Raw genomic sequence first — 27,018 nt, forward strand, 5'->3', positions numbered from 1 at the left:
GGCCTCTCCAACTAGAACAAGAGCAGAAAGTGGAAGCAAGTCAATCCACTATCCATATTGTAGTTAAAGAGCATTCATCGTTTGATTGGATACAAGCAAGTGTACATATGCCATTGGAGAGGCCATCCTCTTCACCCCCTGCCCTCAACAGATGCTTAGTTAAGCTTGCCCTAGAGCAGGGGTAGGCAACCTAAGGCCCATGGTCCGGATGCGGCCCAATTGCCTTCTCAATCTGGCCCACAGATGGTCCGGGAATCAGCATGTTTTTACATGAGTAGAACGTGTGCTTTTATTTAAAATGCATCGCTGGGTTATTTGTGGGGCCTGCCTGGTGTTTTTACATGAGTAGAATGTGTGCTTTTATTTAAAATGCATATCTGTGTTATTTGTGGGGCATAGGAATTCGTTCATTTCCCCCCAAAAAAATATAGTCCGGCCCACCACATGGTCTGAGGGACAGTGGACCGGCCCATGGCTAAAAAAGGTTGCTGACCCCTGCCCTAGAGGGTGGGGTGGGAATTCATTTATCCTTTCAAAATAGCAGTCATCCCCCTAAGAGAGAGGTACTATGGCTCTCCAGCAAAGAACATTGTTTTGATCTTATAGTCATAGTGCAATTCTCCACCTCAGAAAATTGCAGGGTTTCCCCATCTCTGAGGGACTTCTGATGGGGATTGGTTGTTGAGCTGAGCCTCTCTGTTCTGCTTCTTTTCCAGAATCCTGGTGAATATGGACAACAACATAATTCAACACTACAGCAACCACATGGCCTTTTTACTTGACGTAGTTGAAGCAGAGGACAAGTTCCAGGTGACCCTCAAGGAGCTCTAAGGACTCAAAAAGGCTACACTTCTGCTGGGAGGCCGCTTGCGAAGCTGAGTTCGATCCACCAGCAAACCACCCCATAGTCAAAACCATCGGCTCAAAGCATTTAACTTGAACGCCATCCCTTTTGGAGGGAGGGAGCAAGAGAGAGACAGAACCAAGGCTCCACATGTGAAGACTGCTTTGAAGATCCATTCTCAGTGTGAATGTGGAACTTCTGCCCGTTGAGGAGTTGCTGTTGTTGTTTTATACTTTATTTTTATTATGATCCTCTGCCAGGCAATCAATACTGAGCTTTTTTACTTTTCCGCACATAGGGAAGCACCAACTTCTGTCAGGCAGGGGAACGACCCGGTGCCTGTCTTGGCGCCTCTGAACTGCCAAACTAGCAAACAAGAGACTGTCACAATTGCATATGGATGTTACCAAACACACAAGCACACACATAACCTTACAATTTCTCACTGCCTCACTACTTGCCTCTAGAACCCTGGATGTAAATACCTGCAAGAGAAGTACCTGGCCAGAGTGACCGTTTTATACATTTCTGATTCCATTTGTTATTTTATAAATATATATAATAATAATTATAATTATAATAATATCTATCTCTCTTTCTGTGTGTATATGTATAAATAGTATCTTGTTTTATATTGAACTTGACAATGGAGGAAGGTAGAGCATTTCAAAACCAGGCTGCTTCATAATTCCCCAGGGTTGTTGTTTTTGTTTGTTTTGTTTTTTTCTGTTCATTTTTGTAAAAAAAAAAGTATGTTATTATTATGGTAATAAAGATTCAAAGACTGAAAGCAAACTTGGGACAGTGTAAGTATTGAATAGGGATGGGTTTTTAATTTCTTCAGGAGCATTTTGGAAGTGGGGCAACAAGGAGACCTTGGCTGCTGAGTCTTGCTTCCAGCAAAAATGCAGCTTTGATAACATTCCATAGCCTGACAATGTGCCTAAGCCAGGCCTCTTTTAGGAAGCAGCTTCTGGTCCTTTGCAGAAACAGAAGTTGCACCAAGCTGGATGTGATAGGAGGAGAGCTTCTCAAGGGAGAAGGCTGGTAAAGGTGGTAGATTCATCTGGGCCTGTAGTTCACCAGTTCACCAGAGTGGCTGGGGAATTAATAATAAAATTATTATCATTATCATCAACAAGGGGAAATGGATTAATTACAAATGGATCGGGCCTTCAAAGCCCCCTCGTATGCACCCAGCATCATTAAGTGATAGGGGCTTAGCTGATATTGGGGTATTTTGTGAACATGGTTGACCCCTGTAAATCATTCCCCCATTGGGTTAATGAAGGGCTTTAACCAGATACAGTACTTTGTTCATTGACTTGAATTGGCTTTGGGACACAGTCCTGCAGACAAATCTGATTGGCTGCCTTGTGTTATGTCACTGCATCACCCATTCCCGCTCACCCCCACCACCCTCTGAATATACATAAGGGTCTGGCACTTCTGTTTCAGCGTATCTGAAGAAGTGCGCATGCACACGAAAGCTCATACCAAAATACAAACTTAGTTGGTCTTTAAGGTGCTACTGAAGGAATTTTTTTATTTTGCATTTATTATGTCGCCCCTGATTGGTTGGAATCACTCAGGAAAGGATGACAGTGGGGTGTGGGTGGGTGTGCCTAAGCTGCTAAAGAGAAGAGACAACAATGGCGGGAATTGCAAAGGAACAAAACCCTTACAATCCCACTCTCACTCCAGTTTTGATGGGAAATATACTCAAGCATACAAAGTGTGTGCACATATGTTTCCCTTGAGCAGGCAAAACAGTAATGTGATTTTTACAATACTGGGTGAAATGGTTGTAAGCATAGAAAACAGCCTTCTGCTGATTTTGTACCATTGCTCCATCTAGCTCTCTGTTGTCTAAATAGCTTGGCGGCAGCTCTTTGGAATTTCAAAGAGGGAATCTTTCTGTTCCATCCCTGGATATGCCAGGGATTAATATGGGGCCATTTTGCATGCATGACATGTTCGTCCTCAAACATTTCTAAGGGTGTGGCTGCTTTTCCTCCCATTGCAAGACCCCATCTGGAAATCAACCGTTTGCACCCAGAACAAGCATCATGCACTAAATAAACAAGTAGGACACACACAACTCCTCGCAGTGCTGCTGTCTGGTCCAAATCAGGGCCGTACTGCTGCTATTTGCTAAAATTTAGAGGCATGAAATCTGATTGTGGATCTGTGTTGTCCTATCTACAGTAATTATTTATTTAAAAGTAGGTGGTGTAGGTCACCCACTCATGGCAATCTTTTGTTTCTTGGGAATTACTTGTCAACTGGAAAATCCAGTCCACCATTGGGTGGGTAAGGGGAATGAGAGAGCAGGAAACATTATTTGTTGTTGTGGAGGTGGAAACCTTAGGCCCATCCTTCACTATGCAAAAGGAAAAATGGTGCAGGATGCCTGTGGCTTTTGCTGGAGGAGTAAAGATGCCTATTTGTCTTTGAGTTCTGCTATATCACCAGGATGTTGGCCAATCAAGGGTTCGAACCGAGGGGCAAATCACACAACCCTTTCACCACGTCTCAAGCAGGGCACAGATCTATTCAACCCATGTTGTCAAATGATCCTAACCCCCACACTTGGTTCTAGAGAGTGTCACCCATCAGAGGTCAATGCAGAGAGGGGATAGCTTAACTCCCCCGGCTCAGTTCACTCAGCGGCGGGGCTGAGAGTGGGCTTGAGGGACAGTTCGGGAGAGTGGCAAATTGCTTTCAAGCAGATCATGTGTGTCCGATGCATATTCCGAAGCATGGGCCTACATTCTTCACTCCTCACCCAGAACCCATTGACACTTTTCTGGAGATTGAAGCATAAACTCCTGAAATGTCACGGGTGGCAGTGAGTCCTACGGGTGCCCAAGGTTATGTCAAACAGCTTGTGATTCCAGTGGAAACCGCAGCAGGCGGAGACAGCTGGTTTGGCACGACCTTAGAGCTGTTTCTCAGCCGCTGCCCCTGCAACACGTGACCAACTGGGCATTCATGGTAAACTTTACCCACATTTCCTTCAAACAGAACGGAGTTAAATGTGTGGGAAAGCTGCTCACGAGCTGAGAAGGACTGAGCACACAAACTGGGCTGTCCCTAGTGCAGGATCAGCACAGAGCTCAGGGCACATTGGATGGCTTCTACCAAGAGGCAGCGGTGTGTGTGACTGCTGCAGAGTAATTGGTTATGGGAAGGGTACCTGTGTTGTTTAGATCATTTGGGGCTATGCTACTGGTTTAAAGAGACTGGGAGAGTAGGAGGGAGCGACTGCCAGGCAGGAGACTTGGAAGCCAGCAGACGGCCATTGGCAGGGGAAGCCCTAGATGACAAGACAATGGGTAGTGGCAAGAAGAGAGAGAAAGAGATCACCCATTGCAAGTGAACAACCCTACAGGGTTGGCAATGCTACAGGGTGTCCCCGTTCAGCACACTCCTCCTCCTTGGATTTGTCTAATCTCTCTTTAAAGCCAATAAAGCCTGCAGCCATCATGTGCTCATGAATTCCATTTCTGAAGCACTAAGAAGCAGCTTGTTTCACCTGTCCTGAATCTACAGCTAATAAACCTCACTAGGTGAGCCCAAGCTCTGTTACTTCTCTGTTCACCTTCACTGCACCATGCATATCATTTTAAATAAAAACCCTCTATCGCCTCCTCTCAACAGCCCCCATCTCCAATATTTTATTCCCAGTGAGATGGTGAGAAAGTAGGAGCCAGGCAGGTCAGGCTTCTTAATTTTTATAAATAAATATTGGCATGAACAATCCACTCTCCAACTAAAACTAACAATGAAACAAAACCCATTCTCTATATCCAAAACTCATCTTCTGTCATGTGTGCAAAACAGGAGCAACTCAGGGCCCACTCCCACCCACCAAGGAAATACAGGATTTCAAACAGGTGGGTACCATGTCTTGTTCACATGCAAGTGAATGCAATATTCGTTTGTTCTTTTTGAAAAACAACAACAACAAAGAAATGCAGCACTTGCAAATAAGAGTGCTTGCCAAACCGATGCTGCAGGATCCTCTGCTTTACAATACCGGCACCCATTTATTGGTGGTGTTGTAGATGAAGGATTGCTTTTGTGGTACGGGGATGTTGTATGCCCCTAGAAGGAGAAACAGACATAAAAGATGTCAGGTTGACTCTCAGGACTCAGAAGGTGGGTTTTGCAGCTTTTACGGTTTTGCATGAAGTGCACTCTTGTACTCTCACACATACCCTGCTAGGTGAGCCTTGTTCCTACCTTTCCTTGCAAATCCAAACAGATATTTTGCTATGTTGAGCAGATGCCAGGGAGGCCGAGGTTCCTGGGCCTCCTTCAACAGGCAGCTCAGAAGAAGAAATACTGTATAGCTAGGTGTTGGGTTGCCAACTTTTTTTTCCTGGTGGGGCTCTTGTGCCATTGCCCAGATGCCTGTGCATGTCAGGATGAGCTTTGTCTGCTGAATTCCTGCCTTCTGTGCTGTTCAAGGGACCCAGGTGGCGCTGTGGGTTAAACCACAGAGTCTAGGGCTTGCTGATCAGAAGGTTGGCGGTTCGAATCCCTGCAACGGGGTGAGCTCCCGTTGCTCGGTCCCAGCTCCTGCCCACCTAGCAGTTCGAAAGCACATCAAAGTGCAAGTAGATAAATAGGGACCGCTCCGGTGGGAAGGTAAACGCCGTTTCCGTGCGCTGCTCTGGTTCGCCAGAAGCAGCTTTGTCATGCTGGCCACATGACCCAGAAGCTGTCTGCGGACAAACGCCGGCTCCCTTGGCCTATAGAGCGAGATGAGCGCCGCAACCCCAGAGTCGGACACGACTGGTCTTGATGGTCAGGGGCCCCTTTACCTTTATGCTGTTCAAAGCACAGGAGCCCCGCCAGAGCTAGCAGCCCCCACTGCAAGCGCAAATGAGGATTAGAATTGTCTGCTTTGCTAACTAACCCAGCTCCTATCCTTTTAATAGCAGCCTGGCTCACAGACACTTAGCAGATTAATATTTGCCAGCTTGTTCATCTCTATATCAGGGTGCATTGGTATGGGTGCAATGGTATACAGTCGTACCTTGGTTCACAAGTCAAACGTTTTGGCTCCCGAACGCCGCAAACCCAGAAGTGAGCAGGGGCGTAGCCAGGATCAAAACTAGGGGGGGGCAAGCCATGGTCGATCAGGGGCGGGGCCACAAAGTGGGAACGTGGGCGGGGCTACAGGGCCAGCTGGCCTGACGACATTGTGGCGGCAGCGGCAGCGGCCACCTTGTGCTTCTGGGGCTGGCAGCGTCGGCGGCTACCCTGCTTGGCTGGAGAGGACGGGAGGGTCGGGCAGGCGAGAGGGGGTGGCAGGGCGGGCGAGGGCGAGGCAAGGCACGGCCGCAGTCACGACGGCTCCGAGGCGTTGCTGCATATCAGCATAATATTTCAACCATGTCGTGGGTTCAAGCCCCACCTTAGGAAAAAAATCCTGCATTGCAGGGGGTTGGACTAGATGACCCTTGTGGTCCCTTCCGACTACAATTCTATGATTATATTGATATATTGCCATAGCATATGCATCATTCTGCTTTCTTGAATTGTCCTACTCCTAGGCATAGCAGCCAACTCCTAGAGGCCTAGATGCCTCTCCCCCCCCCCAATTACTAGTAAATACCGTATTTGAAAGAGTCATCCCCCCCATGTTGATGGGCTTTCTATGTGGGGCTTATCTGCCCCCCCCCCCGTATTTTATTAAGAATGGAAGAGGGAGGGAAGGAAGGAAGAAATAGAGAGAGGGATAACTCATATTTGTGGGTGCCTCTGGGTGACGCTGTGATGCTAGAACTCTGCAGCAAGAGGACGGGAGGGTCGGGCAGGCGAGAGGGGGTGGCAGGGCGGGCGAGGGCGAGGGAAGGCACGGCTGCAGTCACGACAGCTCCGAGGCGTTGCTGCATATCAGCATGATATTTCAACCATGCCGTGGGTTCAAGCCCCACCTTGGGGGAAAAATCCTGCATTGCAGGGGGTTGGACTAGATGACCCTTGTGGTCCCTTCCGACTACAATTCTATGATTCCATTGATATATTATACTGTATAGCATATGCATCATTCTGCTTTCTTGAATTGTCCTACTGCTAGGCATAGCAGCCAACTCCTAGAGGCCTAGGTGCATCTCCCCCCCCCCCAATTACTGGTAAATACCGTATTTGAAAGAGTCACCCCCCATGTTGATGGGCTTTCTATGTGGGGCTTATCTGCCCCCCCAGTATTTTATTAAGGATGGAAGAGGGAGGGAAGGAAGAATAGAGAGAGGGATAACTCATATTTGTGGGTGCCTCTGGGTGATGCTGTGATGCTAGAACTCTGCAGCAAGAGGACGGGAGGGTCAAGCAGGGGAGAGGGGGCGGGCAGGGCGGGCGAGGGCGAGGCAAGACAGGGCCGCAGTCATGATCACTCCGAGGCGTTGCTGCATATCAGCATAATATTTCAACCATGTTGTGGGTTCAAACCCCACATTGGGGGGAAATTCCTGCATTGCAGGGGGTTGGACTAGATGACCCTTGTGGTCCCTTCTGACTACAATTCCATGATTCTATTGATATATTACCATAGCATATGCATCATTCTGCTTTCTTGAATTGTCCTAGGCATAGCAGCCAACTCCTAGAGGCCTAGGTGCCTCCCCCCCCCCAATTACTGGTAAATACTGTATTTTAAAGAGTCATTCCCCCCCCCCCATGTTGATGGGCTTTCTATGTGGGGCTTATCTGCCCCCCCCAGTATTTTATTGAGGATGGAAGAGGGAGGAAAGGAAGGAAGAAATAGAGAGAGGGATAACTCATATTTGTGGGTGCCTCTGGGTGACGCTGTGATGCTAGAACTCTGCAGCAAGAGGAAGATACTGGTACACCTGTACAGGAGCCTTGTAAGCAGCTTTCTCTCTGCTTGATTTACAGCAGGCTTGTCCAACAGGTAGATTGTGATCTACCAGTAGATCACTGGATGTCTGTGGTAGATCACTGCTAGATCACTGGCACCCCTAAAAAAAGCTCACCCAAAATTTTCCTCCTTCCTAAAAAAAGCTGAACTATGACCTGAAGCCCTAAACAAAAATGGGCCTCCCTCCCTCCTAAAAGAAGCTCAACAAGTTTGACCTAAACCCCCAAAACAGGGCTTCCCTTCCTTAAAAAAAACTCAACAGCTTTGACCTGAACCCCCCAAAAGGGGGTAGATCACTCCCAGTTTTTAACTCTGTGAGTAGATCAGAGTCTCTTGGGAGGTGGCCACCCCTGATTTACAGTATACAGATGCAGAAGGAGGGGCAGACTGGAAAAACCACTGCTTTTTATAAACATCACTGTGTCTATCAAAGCTACAGCCCCCCCCTTTCTTATTCACTTCCTTTTAGCCTTGCAGGGCCACCTTAGTCAAATTGAATCCTCTGCACCCTCATTAAATCGCCAAAAGAACTGTTAATGCGATCCCTGAATGCTCATTAACAGCTCCCACTGAAGAACAATAGGGTGAATAGGGTGAACCTTGCCTGAAGGGATATTCTTCTCCCTTGTCTTAACTGCTTAAGTACTGGTAGCCACTTTGCTTTATTTATTTGATGTGTTTTTGTTACAGCTGTGTTCCTGCCCCGCCCCCGCCCCCCCCCCCCGCCCCCAGCAAGTGGAGAGCTGCTCTTGCTAAAGCAAAGCCCTTTCCACTTCAGTTTTTGGAGGGGGAAAGTGCTGGTTATGGTCTGTAAAATACAATATTTTTTTGCTTCTAGGGGGGGGGCAGCTGCCCCCTCCTGCCCCCCCCTGTCTACACCCATGGAAGTGAGTGTTCCGGTTTGCAAACATTCTTTGGAACCCGAACGTCTGACATAGCTTCCGTGGCTTCCGAACGTTTTAGAAGTGGAACGGACTTCCACAACGGATTCCATTCGACTTCCGAGGTACCACTGTACTTGAGGATACACACAACCCTGTCTCTGTCCCTGCCCCACTGCCCCTTTTGTCACGGTGGGACCAGGGTGGTTACCATTTCCCCCCTTGAAAAATACATAGACCTGAAGGAGAAACTTAGAAGAGTGACTCCTTCCCACTTTTAGCTCTATGTGATTTTCAACATTGGCACCTGAGCAGCTGAATAGAAAGTGGGATGGCTGAGAGAGTAGCAAAAAAAAGGGAGAGAGAAAATTAGTGACTGGGGGGGAATAGTAAAACAGGTCCTACTGAAATGGCATAATTTTTCATAGATATTCCCACCACCAAACCAGAATCAAATCACAGATCACAACTCCTTCTATTGACTGAAATGTGAAAAAAACATTGATCCAGCATTTTCCACTGCTGCCAAGATGCAAAAACACTAATCTGAGACAGTTCTGGGGGAAAGGCGGGATAGAAATAAATAGTAGTAGTAGTAGTAGTAGTAGTAGTAGTAATCTGTCCCCTTCTCTTTTTGGCTAAGTGAATGTAGCCACCCTAATGGCAAATCAAGTAATGGGCTGGGAGCCTAGGTATGCTTCACAATGTATAACTCTGACTTTTGGCGTGGAGCACTGCTGCCAGCCAGAGTAGACAGTACTGGGCTAGAGGGAGATAAGTCTCATTAAATGCAATGCCAATTTAAAGTTTCTTCTTTTCTCCCTGTTTTACTGCTTCCTGTTCAGTGTGACTGGGAGAGTAGCGGTTAATTAGGTTCAAATTACACTGGGAAGTGACTTTAATTACTGTACTGGTTTCTCTGAATTGTTTTCTGTCTTTTATAGTGAAATGGCAATATTTCACAATAAAAGAAAGGAAAGTAGGAAAATAATGAAAGGAAATAGCTATTAAAACCCTTTGCACTGCAGAAAGATGCTGGCTAATTAAAGGGGAAATTAATCACTGATCTCCCAGCAACAATGAACAAAACAAGATAGAAACCACTAGGAGGAAGCTTTTAATTAAAAGCACAATTGACCTTAAAAGCCTCAATAGCACTTTGCCAGTTCACACGGGTTGGTATGGTACTGCAATTTTTTAATTGCTATATACCTGTACAAATAAAGTATGGGGAAAACCAGGGGGTCAACACAGAAAACAATGGCATGCAACTATTTTACAATGTTGTCTGGATTCTCTGCACAAAGTGATTCAACAAAAGATGGTGTTTCCAGAGCAAAGGACTAGCATGGAAGCAACCCAGATTGGAAGAACAGGAGTTTTATCCTTTGCATCTTGTCACCTATGAAAGAACTCATGAGCTGCAGTTCTGATAACACGTGGGAATGCTTTTTCTGCTTTGACAATTCAACTACTCAGTAGAGGTACAAATCCTACCAATGAATCATTATTACTTACTGTAAATAATGGGTAAAATTGCTATTGTCTACGTTTCAAGCTCTACATTAATCTGTCAGAGGGGCTTAGGTTCATATTTCTTGTATTGCTTACTTACTCCAATAAGCCCCAGTCACTGACGGAAAGATAATGTTACAACTCATGGGCTGTAACTGTCATGGACTGCAGTGAGGTTTCTGTCACTCTCTATTGTGATGAGCATTTAGCCCCATGAGATTGTCTGCTCACACATTCAGAATTCTTTGGAGGTTTTTTAATGGAAAAGAGGAGGTTGGCTTTTAAGAGACTCTTCACACTAGCACCTGCTAACAATGCAAAGCAGAAAGCTGATTTACAGCTGTTCATTTAAACAACACTTTAATAAAGCACAACAATCCCACTGAAATGTATTTAATTTTGATTTTACATTTATATCCTATACTGTATTTCCTGCAAGGAGCTCAAGATAGCATATATGGTTCTTGTGGGAGATTGCAGTCAAACATACAGTGGTACCTCTACTTACGAATGTTTCTACTTACGAATGGAGCTCCGTCCGCCATCTTGGATGCGGTTTAGATAGGATTTTTTCTCCATACGAATTTTTAGATAGGGTTGCTTCGACTTACGAATTTTTTCTCCCAGTGCATTCCTATGGGATTCGACTTACGAATTTTTTCTCCCAGTGCATTCCTATGGGATTCGACTTACAAATTTTTTCGAATTACAAATGTGTGTTCAGAACATAAAATTTGTTAAGTAGAGGTACCACTGTATCTATGTATGACTGCTAGTTCGTATATGAAGGAGTTAAAGACTACAGAGTTGCATTGCTAGACAGACTCAGTTAGGTCTAGCCTTTCTACTTCCTTTCTCTCTGTATATAACCAATGAAACAGGATGTGTGTAAGCTTGCTCCTGAGCTTACAGCAGGCTTCCTCAAACTCGGCCCTCCAGATGTTTTTGGCCTACAACTCCCATGATCCCTAGCTGGCAGGACCATTGGTCAGAGATGATGGCAATTGTAGTCTCAAAACATCTGGAGGGACGAGTTTGAGGAAGCCTGGCTTACAGCATGTGTTTAGAATTAAATTCTGTGTTTTCCATCCAACAGTATGCTGCCTTTATTATCCTTGCTGCTGCATGGAACAATGCATGACTGACACCTTGAATCTGTAAGTAAAGCATTTTAAACTTACTTCACAGTGTGCAGCTGAACAGGGTAAAGAGGATTTAACAACCTATATGCTATATTGGTGTGTAATACTCTGCTACTAGGGCTCTCTGTGTGCAAGCCCCACATTTTGAATCCAGGCACCCAGCTATTTCTTTTTGTTGTTCACCCACACACGTCAGTTCACAGGGGTTCACACATTTCATTTTCCTCACATATAATTCTCTCCCTCCCACACCACCACAACAACCACACAACAACTATGTGAGGTAGGTTAGGCTGACTGGCCCAAAGTCACCCACTGAGTTTCATGGCTAGTCTGACACCCTAACTACCACACTACACTGCTAACACGATGCTCACACATAAAGCAAAACAGAAAAAGGGTAAGCGGAGAAGCCAGCTGTTGAAAAGGAAGGAAATTAATTTCCAGTTAATGCTGTTGCTTTCTATTTTCACAGATAAACTTTAGTGCACAAATGAAAAAAGAAAATCATGTTTTTTCTAATATATAACTACCTTCCTACCTTTCTAAGCCTGCCCATATTTTCGGGACACCCCTTCCCAAATTAAATTTACAGTACATACTGTACTAGGTTTTATTGTTGACTTTTTTATTGCCGTTTGTTGCAATCACCTCAACGCAGGAAGCTAGCCTGGGTTATACAGTACTGTATTTTAACACTTGCTGAATCCAGGGGTTAGAAGGAAATAACCTATGTCCTCCCTGCCTCCCAAACTCTTAAGTGTGTGTGTGTGTGTGTTGAGGGGCTATTGGTTAGTATTTTATTCTTAAAAGGCTGTCGCCTGCCTTGAACTTCTGTTGTCAGGGCGGGTTAGAAATCTCAAAGATTTTTTTTTAAAAAAGCCCTAAAACAAATAAATATGAATATAGCTTTGGGACAGATGACAAGATGCAAAGCTAGCTATTAAAGTCACTTCCCAGCTGGGTAAGTCAACCATTACAGGGCTTAAGAATCAGCACTTGTCATCCTCCTTTCCTTTCTGACGCTCTGTCCGCCCTTTCTATCTCATCACAGGAATTTTTAAAAGATGCCATTAATTTAAGAACAACCAAGTAAACCCTTTGGTGGCAAGACAAGGAGCTGAATGATGGTTTCCCTAAGATGATTCCTTACGCAACTCCTGGAACCTGGTGGTTTTGTTTTGTTTTTTTGTTCCATCATAGGCTATTACATTTGGTGACGTACAGATGGCAATTACTAAGGAAACTTTCTTATTAAGGTGGGGGGTGGGCGGGCACTGGACTGAACCTCCTGCAAGCTGGAGTCAAAATAGCATATTCTCAGGCTGCATAATTTTAAGCTTGTGACTACCCTCTAAAGAATTGTGGAAATAGTAGTTTGTTATGGGTGCTGGGAATTGTAGCTCTCTGTGTGGGAACTACAGTTCCTAGGATTCTTTGGGGCGGAAGGGGAACCATGTGATTTAAATATAGTCTCATTCCCGAGAGAGAATGACAGAGAGACAGAGACAGAGTAGTTCTTTCAGACAAAGATTCTCACAAGAAATCTCTTTGAAGGAAAGGAACATAAGATCCCAGTGCCCCTGAGGAAGATTTTAATTGAAACAGGCTGGGCTTTTCATTATTTTCATTCAGCAAGCATAATCCTCCCAGTTCACTACCGTTGGATTCTTGTGGTTTCCATTTTCTTAGGCTACCCAACCCCCTTATTTCTCACTTGTTCCCAGCTCTGGCCAGCACACTTAGCTTTTCATAGCAAGAACTTCACCTCATTCCAAACGGAACACTTTTTTAAGGATGAAGATACACACACACACACACACAGTCCCTTGGCACCTCGGGTTAAGTACTTAATTGGTTCCGGAAGTCCGTACTTAACCTGAAGTGTACTTAACCTGAAGCGAACTTTCCCATTGAAAGTAATGGAAAGTGGATTAATCCGTTCCGGATGGGTCCGCGGAGTACTTAAACTGAAAGTACTCAAACCGAAGCATACTTAAACCGAGGTATGACTGTAGAAAGGATCCAATCGTTGAATGACACCATATGCAGTGAAGCTGTAAAGGATTCGTGGCTTTGCTTGGGAATGCTTGAAGCATTTTGGCGCTGAGGTGCAAAATCCAAACAGCACCCCTTGAGACTCACATGAACACTGGAGCGCTATCTACCTTGGACGCTGGAGGGAGGATGCAGCTGTCAGTGGCTATTCAGCTACAATGGCTTTGTTCTAACTGCTGGAGGGAGTAAGCCCCTGAATGCCAGTTGCTGGGAATCACACAAAGGGAGAGTGTTGTTGCTCTCAGGCATCTGACTGAGCACTGTGAGAACAGGATGCTGGACTAGATGGGTCTTTGGTCTGATCCAGCAGCCAGTCTCTTCTTATGCTCTTAACCTGCACAAGCCCCACTGAAATGAACAGACAAGGGCAAGAGTCTGGTGGATTGTGCCTCTGTAGTCTGATCCGTCTATCTGTCATGCAACCCCATGAGTCAGGGGACACCCCCAAATTGGCCACCTGAGGTAGCTCCCTATGCATCGCAAGGAAGTCAGCCTCTGGGTTGTATCCAACATTAGTCCATCTCAGACTAGGCCCATTGAAATTATGACTAAAACACGCCCATTACTTTCAGTGTTGTACGCTGGATACAACCATCTGTTTTGCAAAATGTCCATTGCTGAGGACAAAACAAGTCATTAGTAATCTATGGTCGCTTCCGGATTACATCTATTATTATTTTTTAGCATTCAACCTGGGTTTTTTTGCACAAAGCTTGTGGGAAGGTTACACAGTGTCAGCTATTTATCATAAAAAAATTCCTTCAGTAGCACCTTAAAGACCAACTAAGTTTTTATTTTGGTATGAGCTTTCGTGTGCATGCACACTTCTTCAGATACCACACGAAAGCTCATACCAAAATAAAAACTTAGTTGGTCTTTAAGGTGCTACTGAAGGAATTTTTTTATTTTACTTCGATCCAGACCAACACGGCTACCTACCTGTAACCAGAGCTATTTATCAAGCATTAATTCTGAATTGTTTGAGAAGTTAGACAATGTTGTGCCAAGCGACTTTCTGGTGCATTTCCCTGTCATAAAGGAAAGGGTTTTGTTGTGCAAGAGAGACAATTAAACTTTAACTGTGCACCCTGAATTTGCCAGTATGTGACTGAATCCCACCTGAAAATAGCAACAGCCTGGAAACTCCCTTCCTGCCTGCATTTGACATAACACCCTACCAAGTTTCGATATTGGAAACACAAGGGGTGGGGCTTAGAAGCTTCTGTTTCTGGATTGTGCCACACCACAGTTTGCTGTTTTATCACAGCCCATTGAAGCATCTGAATGTATGCTGTATGCTGTATGCTAAGCTTGGACCAGTGAAGCACCAGTATAAAAACATGCTTGCTCAGTACGAAACCCCAGGGTGCCCAGTAATAGTTACTCTTTCGAGCAAGTAAGGTGAGGATAGCAGTCTTATTAAAGCATTAGCAGCCTCATACCTGCTGTTGCTCAGGAATTCTAAAGAACTTGCAAATCAGTGCAGTTTTGAAATCAGTGGTTAAAATCAGTCTGTCATCTTGATTTAAAATGGCATCAAAAATAGAAATAAACCTGCTCCTTGTTCTCAAGAACAATTACGCAAAATTTGGTTATGATAAAAGGTGTCCAAATGCACAGCAAACCGACACAAAAACAACTTTCCAAAATATAGTTATACATTATAATTACTGTTAAATGAAGAAACACAACACCTTTTTGCAACAACCACAACCACATGCTTACCTGGGCCAGGCATGTCTTCGTGGGATTTATCAGCTGCCCAACGGCCTGTGTTTGAGACGAAGACGGCACTGGAGATATAATGCTTGGTAGGACTCTCATAGTCTACTATTTCATACTGGCCAGGCCCAGGTGCAGGGGGCGTTTTGGGGCGAGGGGCAGCTGGGGCTGAGAAGTTCAAGCCATACTTTCGCCTGTAAGAAAGAATCATAGGTGCTGTCCAAACTGATTTTGGCTTTGAATTCAGCTAGGCCTTCCCATTCAGCCTGCAAAGCCAGTTTGGCCAAGGCACACCCCGCCCCACCCCCAAATTCATATATGACATCAGGTGCAGGGTAGGTAAAAATGCATTTGGGCCAAAAGGGGGTTTGCAAACCCTGATGATCAGCTGATTGGCGGTACCTACAAAGCCCTGTACACACCACTTGTAAAAGCACCGACAACCAGCTGATTGTCAGGGTTTGTAGTGTGTTGTGCTGAGCACGGACAAAAGCAGAACACCTGGCATTGTTGTGACATCATCTGATTGACAGATGGACGGCTCGACTCACCTATCAAACTTGGCCTGCTGGTGGGGGGGGGAGCAGTTAGGGGAGATAAGGATCAGTGCCCCACCCTTGCTCTCAATTGAGGAACCTCTAAATTGAGGAAATTTGGGTTTCTCCAGTGTACTGTATAGTTTTCCTTTTTCCGCCTCCGGGGAATCTTTCCCACCTTTGTTATGACTTGCTACAACTGTAGCAGAGTTGTTTATAAGTACTATACAGATCAGTCATTCCTTATTTCCTTTCTTTTGTTTAATAAGGAGTTTGACATGTGTGTGCCTGGTACATGGGCTCATTTCACCATTCATGTCAAGAGCCATTCAGTGTGAACTGGCCAAAGAGTGAAGGGCTTCTGACTGTGGCTGAAGCAAGAAGGAAGAAGGAAGTGGGAGGGTTAGGCCAGACTCTCCAGCCCTCTCCAGGCTTTCCTAAGTGGTTTCTACAGACAGAATGTGCGGCCTGCGGCCATTCACACTGCGCCCTCCACTCCCAACCTTCCCACACTGAGCAGAAAGATGTGAAGCAGGGGAGGCTGGACCATAAGGGCAAATGGGTCACTGTCCCACTCTGCCCTCAGCCAGCCCCCTATGTGCCTACTTATAACTGTTTGTCAGCTTCCCCTTATGTCTCCCTATTGCCCCTTATATCCCTCAGCAGGGAAGATGATGAGTTGGCTCCATCTGCCATTGGCTCTGGCTCCCCCTACTGTTGGGCTCCTTGCCTCCCACCCTAGCAGTGCCAGTGGCCAGCCGTCATCCCTGGTGTGAGTTGTAAGCGCCTTCAGCTGAATGCTGTACTCCTGTGAATCAGAAAACACCGTGCAATTCAGGGTTTCCAGTCATAGGGAGGACTGTCGGCACATTCTAATCAATGTTCTTACAGTCCCCCATTATACAGCCCCCTCTGCAGACGTTCCAGCTCAAGGAGGAGGAGGACTGGAGAGGCTGGAGCAACTAGCCCTGCATCCCTCCGCAGGTAAGAGTTTAAACACCTGAAGAAGGGTAATGGGCTCGTTTTGATCAATGGCTCCTGATAAATAATTGCATGTGATCCCAAACATGGTGGTGTGGTGGTGTTCTACCTTGTCGCCTTCCCTAAAGGATGCCCCAGCTTTTCATATTCTGTGTGCCATTGAACCTCTGTACCTTAAAGGGTTTGGCGGCTGCGGCTGAGAATATGCTGGGGAAAGCTCATTAAAATCTAAGGGTGCTCATCTGGAACAAACTGGTGCTGTAGTCAGTGGCTCTGCACCAGCTGTAGCCCTGGCCTTGGACACATTAATCACCTTGACATAAATGGGAGTTGGATTGGCCTCTAAATGCTGATAGTTCTGGTATTTTCTGCCAGCGTAGATGGATGTTCTTTGCCCGTCAGGTTTGATTTACTTCTTCCCTAGTCACAGAGGTTTATTGCACACTACCCAGCGCCAGCTCCCCCTCCCTCTTCCTCCACAAAGCCTGCATTAAAATGGCATGAGATGTAGTAAAGATACCCCCTGTCCGTGTGCAGAGAGCTCCAGGCTTGCACGGGGATGGGGGAAGGGGAAGATATGAGCAGTAATGGGCAAGAATTTAAGGGGTAGATCTTAATCTTATCTCCAGCAAACCGACTTTGCTGTTTACAGGATGGTCACCATAAAATGGACTTAGTTGAGTAACTGACTGATAGTTACTGGACCTTGGGGCAGGTATGGGGGAGGAAGGACTGTGTAGGCAGGGGGGAAAGTGGGGGGCTTCCTACATATTATTAAACAGAAGGCTGAAATGAATTGCTGAACTTAATTGGTAAATGCAAAATTCAGGCTAGGGCTTCCAAAAGCTGTCTCTATAATCCTTTTGCTCCTTTGGTCCAGAAACACTTGCAGCAGTAATAGAGAAGGTGCTTCTGCAAGTGTGCAGAATGCCCTTCCAGGAAGAACCACCACCAGGCCAACACCTCTGGGTTTAGGGATTCCTGGGTGATGCCCGGTCCAAAGGGGCCCAGCCCCAATGCAGTCCATTTCACCTGTTCCAGTTATTAAATTGAACTGGTGCAACTCCAACAACTGCTGTTTACCATAGAGATGAGGTATAGAGCAGGCTTCCTCAAACTCGGCCCCCCAGATGTTTTTGGCCTACAACTCCCATGATCCCTAGCTAGCAGGACCAGTGGTCAGGGATGATGGGAATTGTAGTCTCAAATCATCTGGAGGGCCGAGTTTCAGGAAGCCTTGTATAGAGCAACACTCTTCTTATCTGCTCCACTGAGCGCAACAGCCAATCACAGCTTTCAGTTTAATACCACTCAGGCTATGTGTGGCTGTAGTCTCTCTGGGTCATGCAAGCTCTCTTTAGCTTTGTTTGTTTGTTTGTTTGTTTGTTTGTTCAATTAATATTCTGCCCTTTTGCCTTAAGGAGTCCAGGTGGCAAACAAACACACACACACACACACACACACACACACACACACCACAGAACAATCTAAACACCCAGAAACAATGTACATGCAGACTGGGGAAGATCTCTGCTTTGCAAAGGCTTGTTGAAAAAGGAAGGTCTTGAGAAGGCGCCAAAAGGACAACAGAGCTGGCACCTTTCAAATATTCAAGGGGAGGGAACTCCAAAGGAATGGTGTCATAACACTAAAAGCCCGGTTGACACATCTCCCTTATTTGAGAATTAAGCAGTGATGATGAGACTGACGACTGGCTCATAAATGGGCTGATGTGAGGATAAAAGAAGCAGGGAATAACCTTTAGATGTGCTGGCTGCCCTGAGAACAGGTGGGCTAAAGCAGCTTAAACAGGTGGACTAAAAGGTGGGCTAAAGTAGCTTAAACAAACGAATTAACAACAGAAAAGGCAGGTCCCGATGCTACGGTACCTAGCCTTGCATGAGCCACCTGGCTGGCAGTGGTTCTAGGTTTCAAGACAAAGGCATTTCTCAGCTGCAGATGCCAGAGATTGAACTCTGGAACATCTGCATGCAAAGCATGGGCTCTACCACTGAGCAACAGCCCTTCCTCATCCTAAATCACATATGAAGGCTTGCAAGCTGCATTGCTTATTAAGGCATGCAACAACCCAAATGACTTTCCCCTGCTCCACCATATAGTCTGATGAAGAAAGCCCCTGCTTCTTAAGCAAGTTGGGGCTTGGAATTGTCTGTTGGTATTTCTTCTTCTTTTCCTTCTTTATCATTTCTGATCACAAGCACATCTTCCCTACTTAAAAAAGGGAGTTGGGTGACTCAAAACAAATTCCTTTTAAAAGTGCAGTTGCTCAGAACTCACAGGCCAGGGAACTTCCTGGATGGTGTGACTGGGATGCCAGCTGGCTGCTGATAGGCTGCTGGCCCCGGGCTCAGCGTCTCTGTCTTGGTTTCACGGCTTGTTTTGGATCTGAAGCAGGACACCAGCACTGTAGGCGCCTGCCGTATGAAGGAATCCTTTACTCGGTAATGACCTAGATTTTAAAAAGAAAGGGAGGAATTTGAAAAGGCCGACACCCAAACTAAGGCTGCGCATGCAACATACATTTAAACCACATTAAAAATGCATCCCTAATCAGGAAATCTCGGAACTATAGTTCGTTAAAGGAGATGGGAATTGCAGCTCCGTGGGCCAAACTTTAGTTCCCAGAATTCTTTTGGGGAGGGGGAAAATGCACGTTAAATTAATGTTATGTACACAGCCAAGTCATATATTTTAGCTGCAGTGGAATGAAATCGGTGCACGAGAGTCTGTTACTTGGAACAAGAGGAATGAAATGAATGAAAGGAGAGGAGGAATTAGTTCCTCCCTCCCCTTTGGAATAGAAAATACTGCCAATACTGCCCTTCAGAAGCAAAGGAGCATACCTGTCTTTTTCAGAGTACTATTTCAGTTCATAAGAGCCTGGTGGATCAGGCCTATGGCCCATCTCATCAAGCATCCTGTTCTCGCAGTGACCACCCAGATACCTGTGGGAAACTGACAAGCAGGACCTGAGCCCATAAGCACACCCCACGGCTTACAGCAACTGGTAATCGAAAGCTTTGCTGCCTCCAGCTGTGTCCGATTCACTTTTAAAGTTGGTGGCTATCACTGCCTCCTTTGGAAGCAAGTTCCATAGTCTAACTATGCACTGTGTAAAGAAGTACTTCCCTTTATCTGTCCTGAATCTCCCAACATTCAGCTTCATTAGATAGCCACAAATTCTAGACCAGGCATCCCCAAACTGCGGCCCTCCAGATGTTTTGGCCTACAACTCCCATGATCCCTAGCTAACAGGACCAGTGGTCAGGGATGATGGGAATTGTAGTCCAAAACATCTGGAGGGCCGAAGTTTGGGGATGCCTGTTCTAGACTTTTCTCTATCCACTTTCTTCATGCCATACATAATTCTATATACTCCTATCACATCGCCTCTTGTTTTCTAAACTGAAATGCCAATAAATGAACTAAAACAGCATTTTTTCCTTATGTAGGGCTTCCCTCGCACTTGATCCGGAAGCTGCAGTTAGTGCAGACTGCTGCAGCACAATTGCTGGCAGGACTGAGGCCTTGTCAGCATGGTACCCCTCTGCTCAGAGATCTGCACTGGGTGCTGATTTGCAACTGAGCCAAGTTCAAGGCATTACTATTGGTATATAAGGCCCATATGCAAGACTATTTTACCTAAAAGATCACCTTACCCCACATGTGCCCACTCGGCTGCTTCAATTGGCGGAATTGGCACTGCTACAGGTGCCACATAATACCTGTTCCTCATTTGTAAATAGTCATTTGGGCAGCAGCTACGCTTTGAAACTCCCTGCCTATTGTTATCAAGCAGGGGCCTTCGATGTATTCTTTTCGGCGCCTGCTAAAAACATTCTTGTTCAGACAAGCCTACCCAGATGCTTAGAAAGCTGGTGTGAATTTCAACCTGTTTTAGTATTTTAACTATTGCAAACTTTTCCCGATAATTTTATTGTTATCTTTTTGCAAGCCGCTTTGAGGGGTTGTTTTATAATCAAGCGGTGTATATATTTTACAAAACAAATAATAAAATAAATAAATAAATAAATAAATAGGGGAGTTTCTCCAACCCCTTGATCATTTTGATTGCCCTTTCCTGAAGTTCAGGTTTGTAAATAGACTGCACAGTAAAAATTACCTCCAGGCTTTCTAGTAGGAAAACATTTGCAAAGTGGAAGAAAGTCATTTCTTCCCACCCATCCCTTTTAAGGTCATTGATATGTCACAAATGATGTGTGAACAGGTGAGCAAGAAATATCTTTTTGTATAATCTGGGTATACCTGGAAAGCTGGTAATGGGAACAACTTTGCTTCTTCCTATCACTAAGCATTTGATTCTGATGATGATGATGATATATTTGTTTATTACTTATACCCCACCCATCTGGCCGGGCCTCCCCAGCCACTCTGGGCGGCTCCCAACATAATATTAAAAACATGATAAAACATAAAACATTAAAACTTCCCTTCAGGATGTCTTCAGATAGTTGTTTATTTCTTTGACATCTGATGGGTGTTTCACAGGGCGGGCGCCACCACCGAGAAGGCCCTCTGCCTTTTGGTGCTATCATTTTTTTTAAAGTTCTTTTGAAAGGACAAAATGCCATGACTGCATGCATTGTAAGGGGGAGAGGTCTGAATTACTGGCTGTGAGCATTGAGGATCATAAATTGAGAAGCAGTGTGGCAAGGCATGATTGCCAGACAGAGAGGCTTTTATTCACAAGAGGTGGGGTGAAAAGGAGAAGAAAGCTGGACACTCAGAGGGGATTGTAGATTGTTTTAATTTGTTTCACTGGAGGGCATTGTTTTTCTTTAATTTTTCTTTTAATTTACTGCACTGGGTGGCACCTTACTTTATCTTACTTTATCTTGGGCCCTGCCCACATTTGGCCCCGCCCACTCCCACATTTGGAGCGGTGGCCCTTGGAAGGTTGATCATATTTTAATTTGGGTCAAAAGAGGCTCCCCAGCCCAGCTTACAGGGAGAAGGCACATGCTCCTTGCTACCGAGTGCCAGCGCTCGTTTAGTTTTAGATGAAAACACTGACTTGGCACCAGTGTTGCGGCCTTTGTTGCTGAGGTCCACCGAGACCTGTGGATGAAAGAAAGGGTTTTGCAATGAATTCACTTTCCAGCAGTCACTTTAGTTAAAAAACAAACCAACACCCAAATAAACACTGGTGTTTAAGTCTGCATACTTTCAACACAAGGACATTTGCGATGCAGTCACCAAGCCTGAACTCTTCCAGCGCATGGGTCAAATGTGGCTTGTGAATGGTGCATGAATGATGCTACTCTAAAGTACATTTCAGAAGCCACCTGGCCTAGCAAGTGATTACCCACCCATGATGACATACTTATCTCTTTAGCACATGCTGATAGACATGGCTCCAGTAAATACAACTTGTTGTAAAATCAGTTGTTTTACAGTATTCTGGAACAGAATCAAGCATATAACAGTAGCAGCAGCAGCACGCAACAGATATTATTTTTATTGTTTTTAGAGTTTTGTAGAAATTATTTTCTTGCTTTAAAAAATTGGGTTTAGTGTTTGATCCCATTTTAATCTTGTATACTATTTTAGCATCCTCTGACCATGAAGCAGTTTATAAACCTGCTAATATAAATGAAAAGATGAATAAATATTTGTGAAATTAGCCTGCTGTGCAGACAGTAAACTTGGACCCTTGGTTTCTTCCCATCAGTCTCCCTTCCCCATGGCCATAAATTATTCAGCCTGTCTTCCCTGTGAATGGATCATTTCCTGTTTGGCTTCTCCAAACACTGTGCATTATCTCATGGGTTAGTGTAAATCATGATTAACTCAGGTTCTTCTCAGGAGAAGTCCTATTTAAACTGTATTAAATACAACCTCATGTTCTTATTTGGGTGTGGATGACAGACTGTAATAATGATCTGCAAAGTAGGGAACAATTTTGGGGCAAAAGGAAAATGTGCTTGGTGTTAACTCCCTGTACACAGACAAAGTAATGGTACGTACTACTAGTCAGATAGTTGCCTAAGAGTTTCACAGGGCACATAAAGGCCAACCAAGCATTTGCTTCTCTTTTTATTTGTGACATTTATATCCCACCTTTCCACCAAGGTGATGTCCATAGTTCTTCCTTCTCCTCTCCATTTTATCCTCACAATAACACTGTGAAGCTGAAAGACAGTGACTGGCTCAAGGTCACCTGGTGAGCTTCATGGCTAAGTGGGGATGAGATCTCTGGTCTCCCAGGTCCTAGTCCAAGTTGTTCTAAAACAACTGCTGCTCTTTATTTTTTATTTTGTGGCTACTGATGCAAATCCGACAGCAAGGCTTATCTGGGTATTCTTGGGTCCATGCAATTATTTCTTGTGAAAGGTCACTGGTCAGAACAAATGAATGGATTTTGAAGGAAACGTGTGAATGCTCAGTGGGAGAAAAGCGTCAGGGGAAAACAAGAAATACTCTTCAATATCTTTTCCTATTTTGCCAAGTGGAATATATGAAATGGTTGCATTCTAAGTTAGACTATTGGTACATTCAGCTTGCTATTACCTGTACTGACTGGCAGCTTTACCTGTCGATGCCAGGGATCAAACCTGGGGCCTTCCATAATTGAACCATGACCCCTCCCCATTAGCTGCAGCCCTACTCATTAAAGAATTTATTAATCTGTACTGCTGACCTCGCCTTTTCCAATCTCTAGATCACCTTACATTATATTGGTTGGGGGCTGGAGTGGATCTTTTTGAAATCTTCCTGGCAATTGGTCGCTGAAACATACTGGAATACCCCAGGCTAAAGTCTCGCTTGGAAATCAGGGTAGGTGGGAGGTTGTAGGCATTTGCAGCAGGAAAATTGTGGATTCTCTGGCGAGCGATACGTGTATCCTGGAAAGGAAAGAAATGGAATTTGGTTTACACTGTTGGTAATCCTATCGTGGGGAGGCTTCTTCATGTCTATATCTCATTTATCTACGTGGTCATAAGTGTTCATCTGTGAGGTGGGATGACTTGGGAATGTAGAGACAATAACAGCCACATCACTTTTCAGATTTTTCAGGAATTAGGTGCTGTTCGGTTTGCAACCTGCTCTGAAAATATTGTTGACATGCATAAAGCTCTTTGAGAAGAAGCTGTTGGAAATGGTATATAAATATCAGAAAGAAATGAATACACACAGAAATAAACACTAGAAAGCCAACCATTCTAGGAGCCAGCTGCCATCTTGGAAATGTTGTGGTCATGGAAGACCATCTGCTATGGTAGCAACATCGTAGATAAGTGGTTCTTCAAGGTGACATCTTCTTGCCTGAAAAGGTGTCATGGCCTCCACTACATTGCCAAACCTGTCTGTATCTTATATGAAGTTCACTCCAAATGAAATCAACATTTGATAAATTAAATTTGTAAAAGCGTCTCTTAACTATCCTTCAGGAAAAGCTGTAGCGCTCAGTTCTGTCCAATATGGCCAATGAATGCCATTGATTCTCAGCCTGGAATCTCCACCACCCAATCTTTCACTGCTGCCACCATTTTCTCCCATGTCTTCTCCTTCCCATTTCAATCATAAAGCAGGGGGAGAGAGGAAGGGAAGGATCCAAAAGAGAGTCTTGGTATTAATCTGTCTCTTTCTTGAATTGCCCAAGATACACCCTTGAAGTGCTTGGGGGTTTTCTGCGGCTCCCCAGTCACAGATTGGCTATCCTTGGCCTACACCCATTAATCACCAGATCGGCATCTTAACAAGAAATTCCTACCCAGTTAGAGCCAACTCCTATGCTTCTATCTGATGTAGTAAAATAACCAGAGCCTGATTTCTCCCATCATTTTCACGTAGTCACTTTTTCTTAGGAGTGTATAAGTAGTATATAGCTTATATTTACCACATCTGTGTCAAAGATTGAACATATCATCTCTGTGGTGAGGTAAATTTGAGTTGTCATCACATTCATAAGACTATTGACCATGTTAAACTGTGTAAACAAAATGACATACTAAATGGGTTTAAAGCATTAGGTACAAGCTGGGGATGTCACTGGTTTAAATCATACCGCAGCCCCTCACGTACAGTATGGGGATGATAATACAGGCCTTCTTCAGAGGCTTGTTGAGATAATAAAAATGCACAACAGCACTCTCCCCACCTGGGATTCCCAGCAACTGGTATTCAGTTTCATAATGCCTCTGACAATGTGCCTATCTGTTCCCCACAATGAGTAACGGGGAAGTAAGTTCACAATATATAATTTTATTCAAGAACTTGAAAACCAACTCTGAGAGTCATCAGTTTTAACGTGAGGAACAGCAATTAAAAAAAACCCACATGCAAAAATATACATTTTATAAATAAAATAAAGCAAGAAAATACTGTACAGCAACCCGTAAAATACACAAAACCAGAAAGTGTAGGGTTTTGTAGTACATTTAAATGAGCCAGAGTCAACACTAGGGTTGAGAAGGTCTGTTGTGAATTGGCCACCATCCGAAAAGATAATGGATTTGCAAAGTATTTCCAGTGCTGGATCTTAGAGATTGGGGAAAGACATATATGGAAGAAGACCTCAGGCATCCCAGGCATAAGCCATAAAAGACTTTAAAGGTAAACATAAGCAACTTGAATTTAGCTTGTAAGCAAACATACAACGAATGAAGATCATACAAGATAGGTGTTATATGTTCCCTGCTGGGCTAATATCAGAAACCAATCTGGTTGCTGTATTCTGAACCAACTGCCGTTTCTGAACAGCCTTCAGGGGCAGCAACAGTAGTGCTTTTCATTAATTGCTGTTGCCACAACAGAAGTAAACATTATTTATTTGAGGCAATTATACCACTTAATCAGTGGCATTTCTAAGCATTGCCTATAAAAATAAACCAAACCGAGAATAAAATAAGAACTTATCATAAAACCGAACACCGCCTTTAAAAGCCTGCTGGATTATTATTATTTTAAAGTATTTGTCATGCACCTGTAGTCCAGCAAGGAGGGTGCCTGTCTAATCTCAGTTGGGAGGGAGTTCCACAGGCTTTGGCCCACAACACTGAATGTACAGCTTCCAGTAGTTCTGAGCCATGCACCTGAGCCATGTGGGAGCCACCTACATAGCCTTGATGGGATTTTGACCTTAGTGAATACACATCCCCCCCCCCCCGGATCAATGCTGCCTATGGCCAAAGTGTTCGGGTTTTGAGAATGAGTGCTGTCTGTGCAAATAAGTACACATATTTGATCTCTCAACGGCAGTTATCCAACAGAGGAGGAACAAGCACCTACCTAAACACACTTTCCTGAATGAATTATGCCCCAATAATTTCTAAAGAATTTGCTTCCAAGGGTAAACTGGAGGATGGAATCCAGGTTTAATTACAGCAATCTCTGGGTGGATGACTTAATGTTTATCAGGCTATCGCAGGTCTATTCCCGACAACAGTAAACTCGTCATTATTACTATAGCTCATAAACAGCAGAAAAGGAAAACTAAGGTGTGTGAGCATTTTAAAATCTTCACTGGCGGTAAGACTGACAATGGCTTCAAAGAACTTCTCAACGCTGGCCTTTTTTTCCTTCCCGTCGTTCATAAATATGTATAAACCTTACCAAGGAAGGGAAAAAACAGGTTCCTTTCCGGGACTGGGAGACATTGTTGAGAAGTGTTGATTGATCGATTACATCATAGAATCCTGGACCTGGATTTTCATTCTGGGAAGGAGGAACACAGTGCATAATCAGGACAGGGCAGATTCTGCTGCAACAGGGTTTATTTTTTGCCAGTGCTCAGGAAATTGTTTATTTGTTTGGAAAAAAATATTAACTGCTTAATCAAAAAAAGTATTGCATATAAAATAATGTAAAACAATGATCAATAGTATACCACAGAGCTTTTCAACCTTGTTGAGTACATGCCTCCCTTGACCAACTACATTCTTTCTGTGGCACCCCTGTGGGACTCAAGAGCCCAGTTATGTCACCTGTTGCCTGCAGAGCGGGCAGCCTCTCACCTTTTTGTGAACACTCTTCCTAGTGGAGAGTTTCCTCAGCCTCTCTCCTCTCCTTAGGAGTCCTCTGGGCTGCCGCCCCTGGTCTCTGAGCTGAGAGGTGCCTCCTCACACTGCCCCCCAGGGGCCTGGGACATGTCTGTCCAGTCAAGGGCTAGTGGACTGGCTGGCTGGGCTCCCTCATCAGCTTGCTTGCTTACTCTGAGTGAGACTGCCTCAGCTCCTGGCAACCAGCACCCCCTGCCCAGCCCCAGAGGGACCATTTGCCTGCGGAGCTAGTAGCCAGGGCTGCTGCAACAAACAGCTGTGCAAGCCTTTGGGAGGCAGAAACGTGAGAGGGCATCAGAGGAGAAAGGGATGAGGGACAGAGGCCAGTGTTGCCCATGGCACCCTTTACAAGGCACCCCAGGGTGCCACGGCACACTGGTTGAAAAACCACTGGTATATAG

The 27,018-nt window shown here is 44.8% G+C and overlaps 2 protein-coding genes across 2 annotated transcripts in view; one reads left to right on the plus strand and one right to left on the minus strand.

The window, feature by feature from the left end:
- GRHL3 (grainyhead like transcription factor 3) overlaps nucleotides 1-4,692 on the plus strand; it is a 52,948-nt gene extending 48,256 nt beyond the window's left edge. The window contains exon 16 of the mRNA XM_035120306.3: nucleotides 717-4,692. Within this exon, the coding sequence (XP_034976197.2) occupies nucleotides 717-831 (115 nt within the window). The 3' untranslated portion in view covers nucleotides 832-4,692. The remainder of the gene's footprint in view (nucleotides 1-716) is intronic.
- STPG1 (sperm tail PG-rich repeat containing 1) overlaps nucleotides 4,566-27,018 on the minus strand; it is a 29,320-nt gene continuing 6,867 nt past the window's right edge. The window contains exons 4-9 of the mRNA XM_035120305.3: nucleotides 26,172-26,273; nucleotides 23,288-23,461; nucleotides 21,563-21,674; nucleotides 18,873-19,044; nucleotides 15,061-15,251; nucleotides 4,566-4,954 (exon numbers count right to left, since the gene is read on the minus strand). Of these exons, the coding sequence (XP_034976196.1) occupies nucleotides 4,878-4,954; nucleotides 15,061-15,251; nucleotides 18,873-19,044; nucleotides 21,563-21,674; nucleotides 23,288-23,461; nucleotides 26,172-26,273 (828 nt within the window). The 3' untranslated portion in view covers nucleotides 4,566-4,877. The remainder of the gene's footprint in view (nucleotides 4,955-15,060; nucleotides 15,252-18,872; nucleotides 19,045-21,562; nucleotides 21,675-23,287; nucleotides 23,462-26,171; nucleotides 26,274-27,018) is intronic.

This window comes from Zootoca vivipara, chromosome 6, assembly GCF_965207765.1.
Source record: "Zootoca vivipara chromosome 6, rZooViv2.hap1.1, whole genome shotgun sequence".
Taxonomy (NCBI): Eukaryota; Metazoa; Chordata; class Lepidosauria; order Squamata; family Lacertidae; genus Zootoca; species Zootoca vivipara.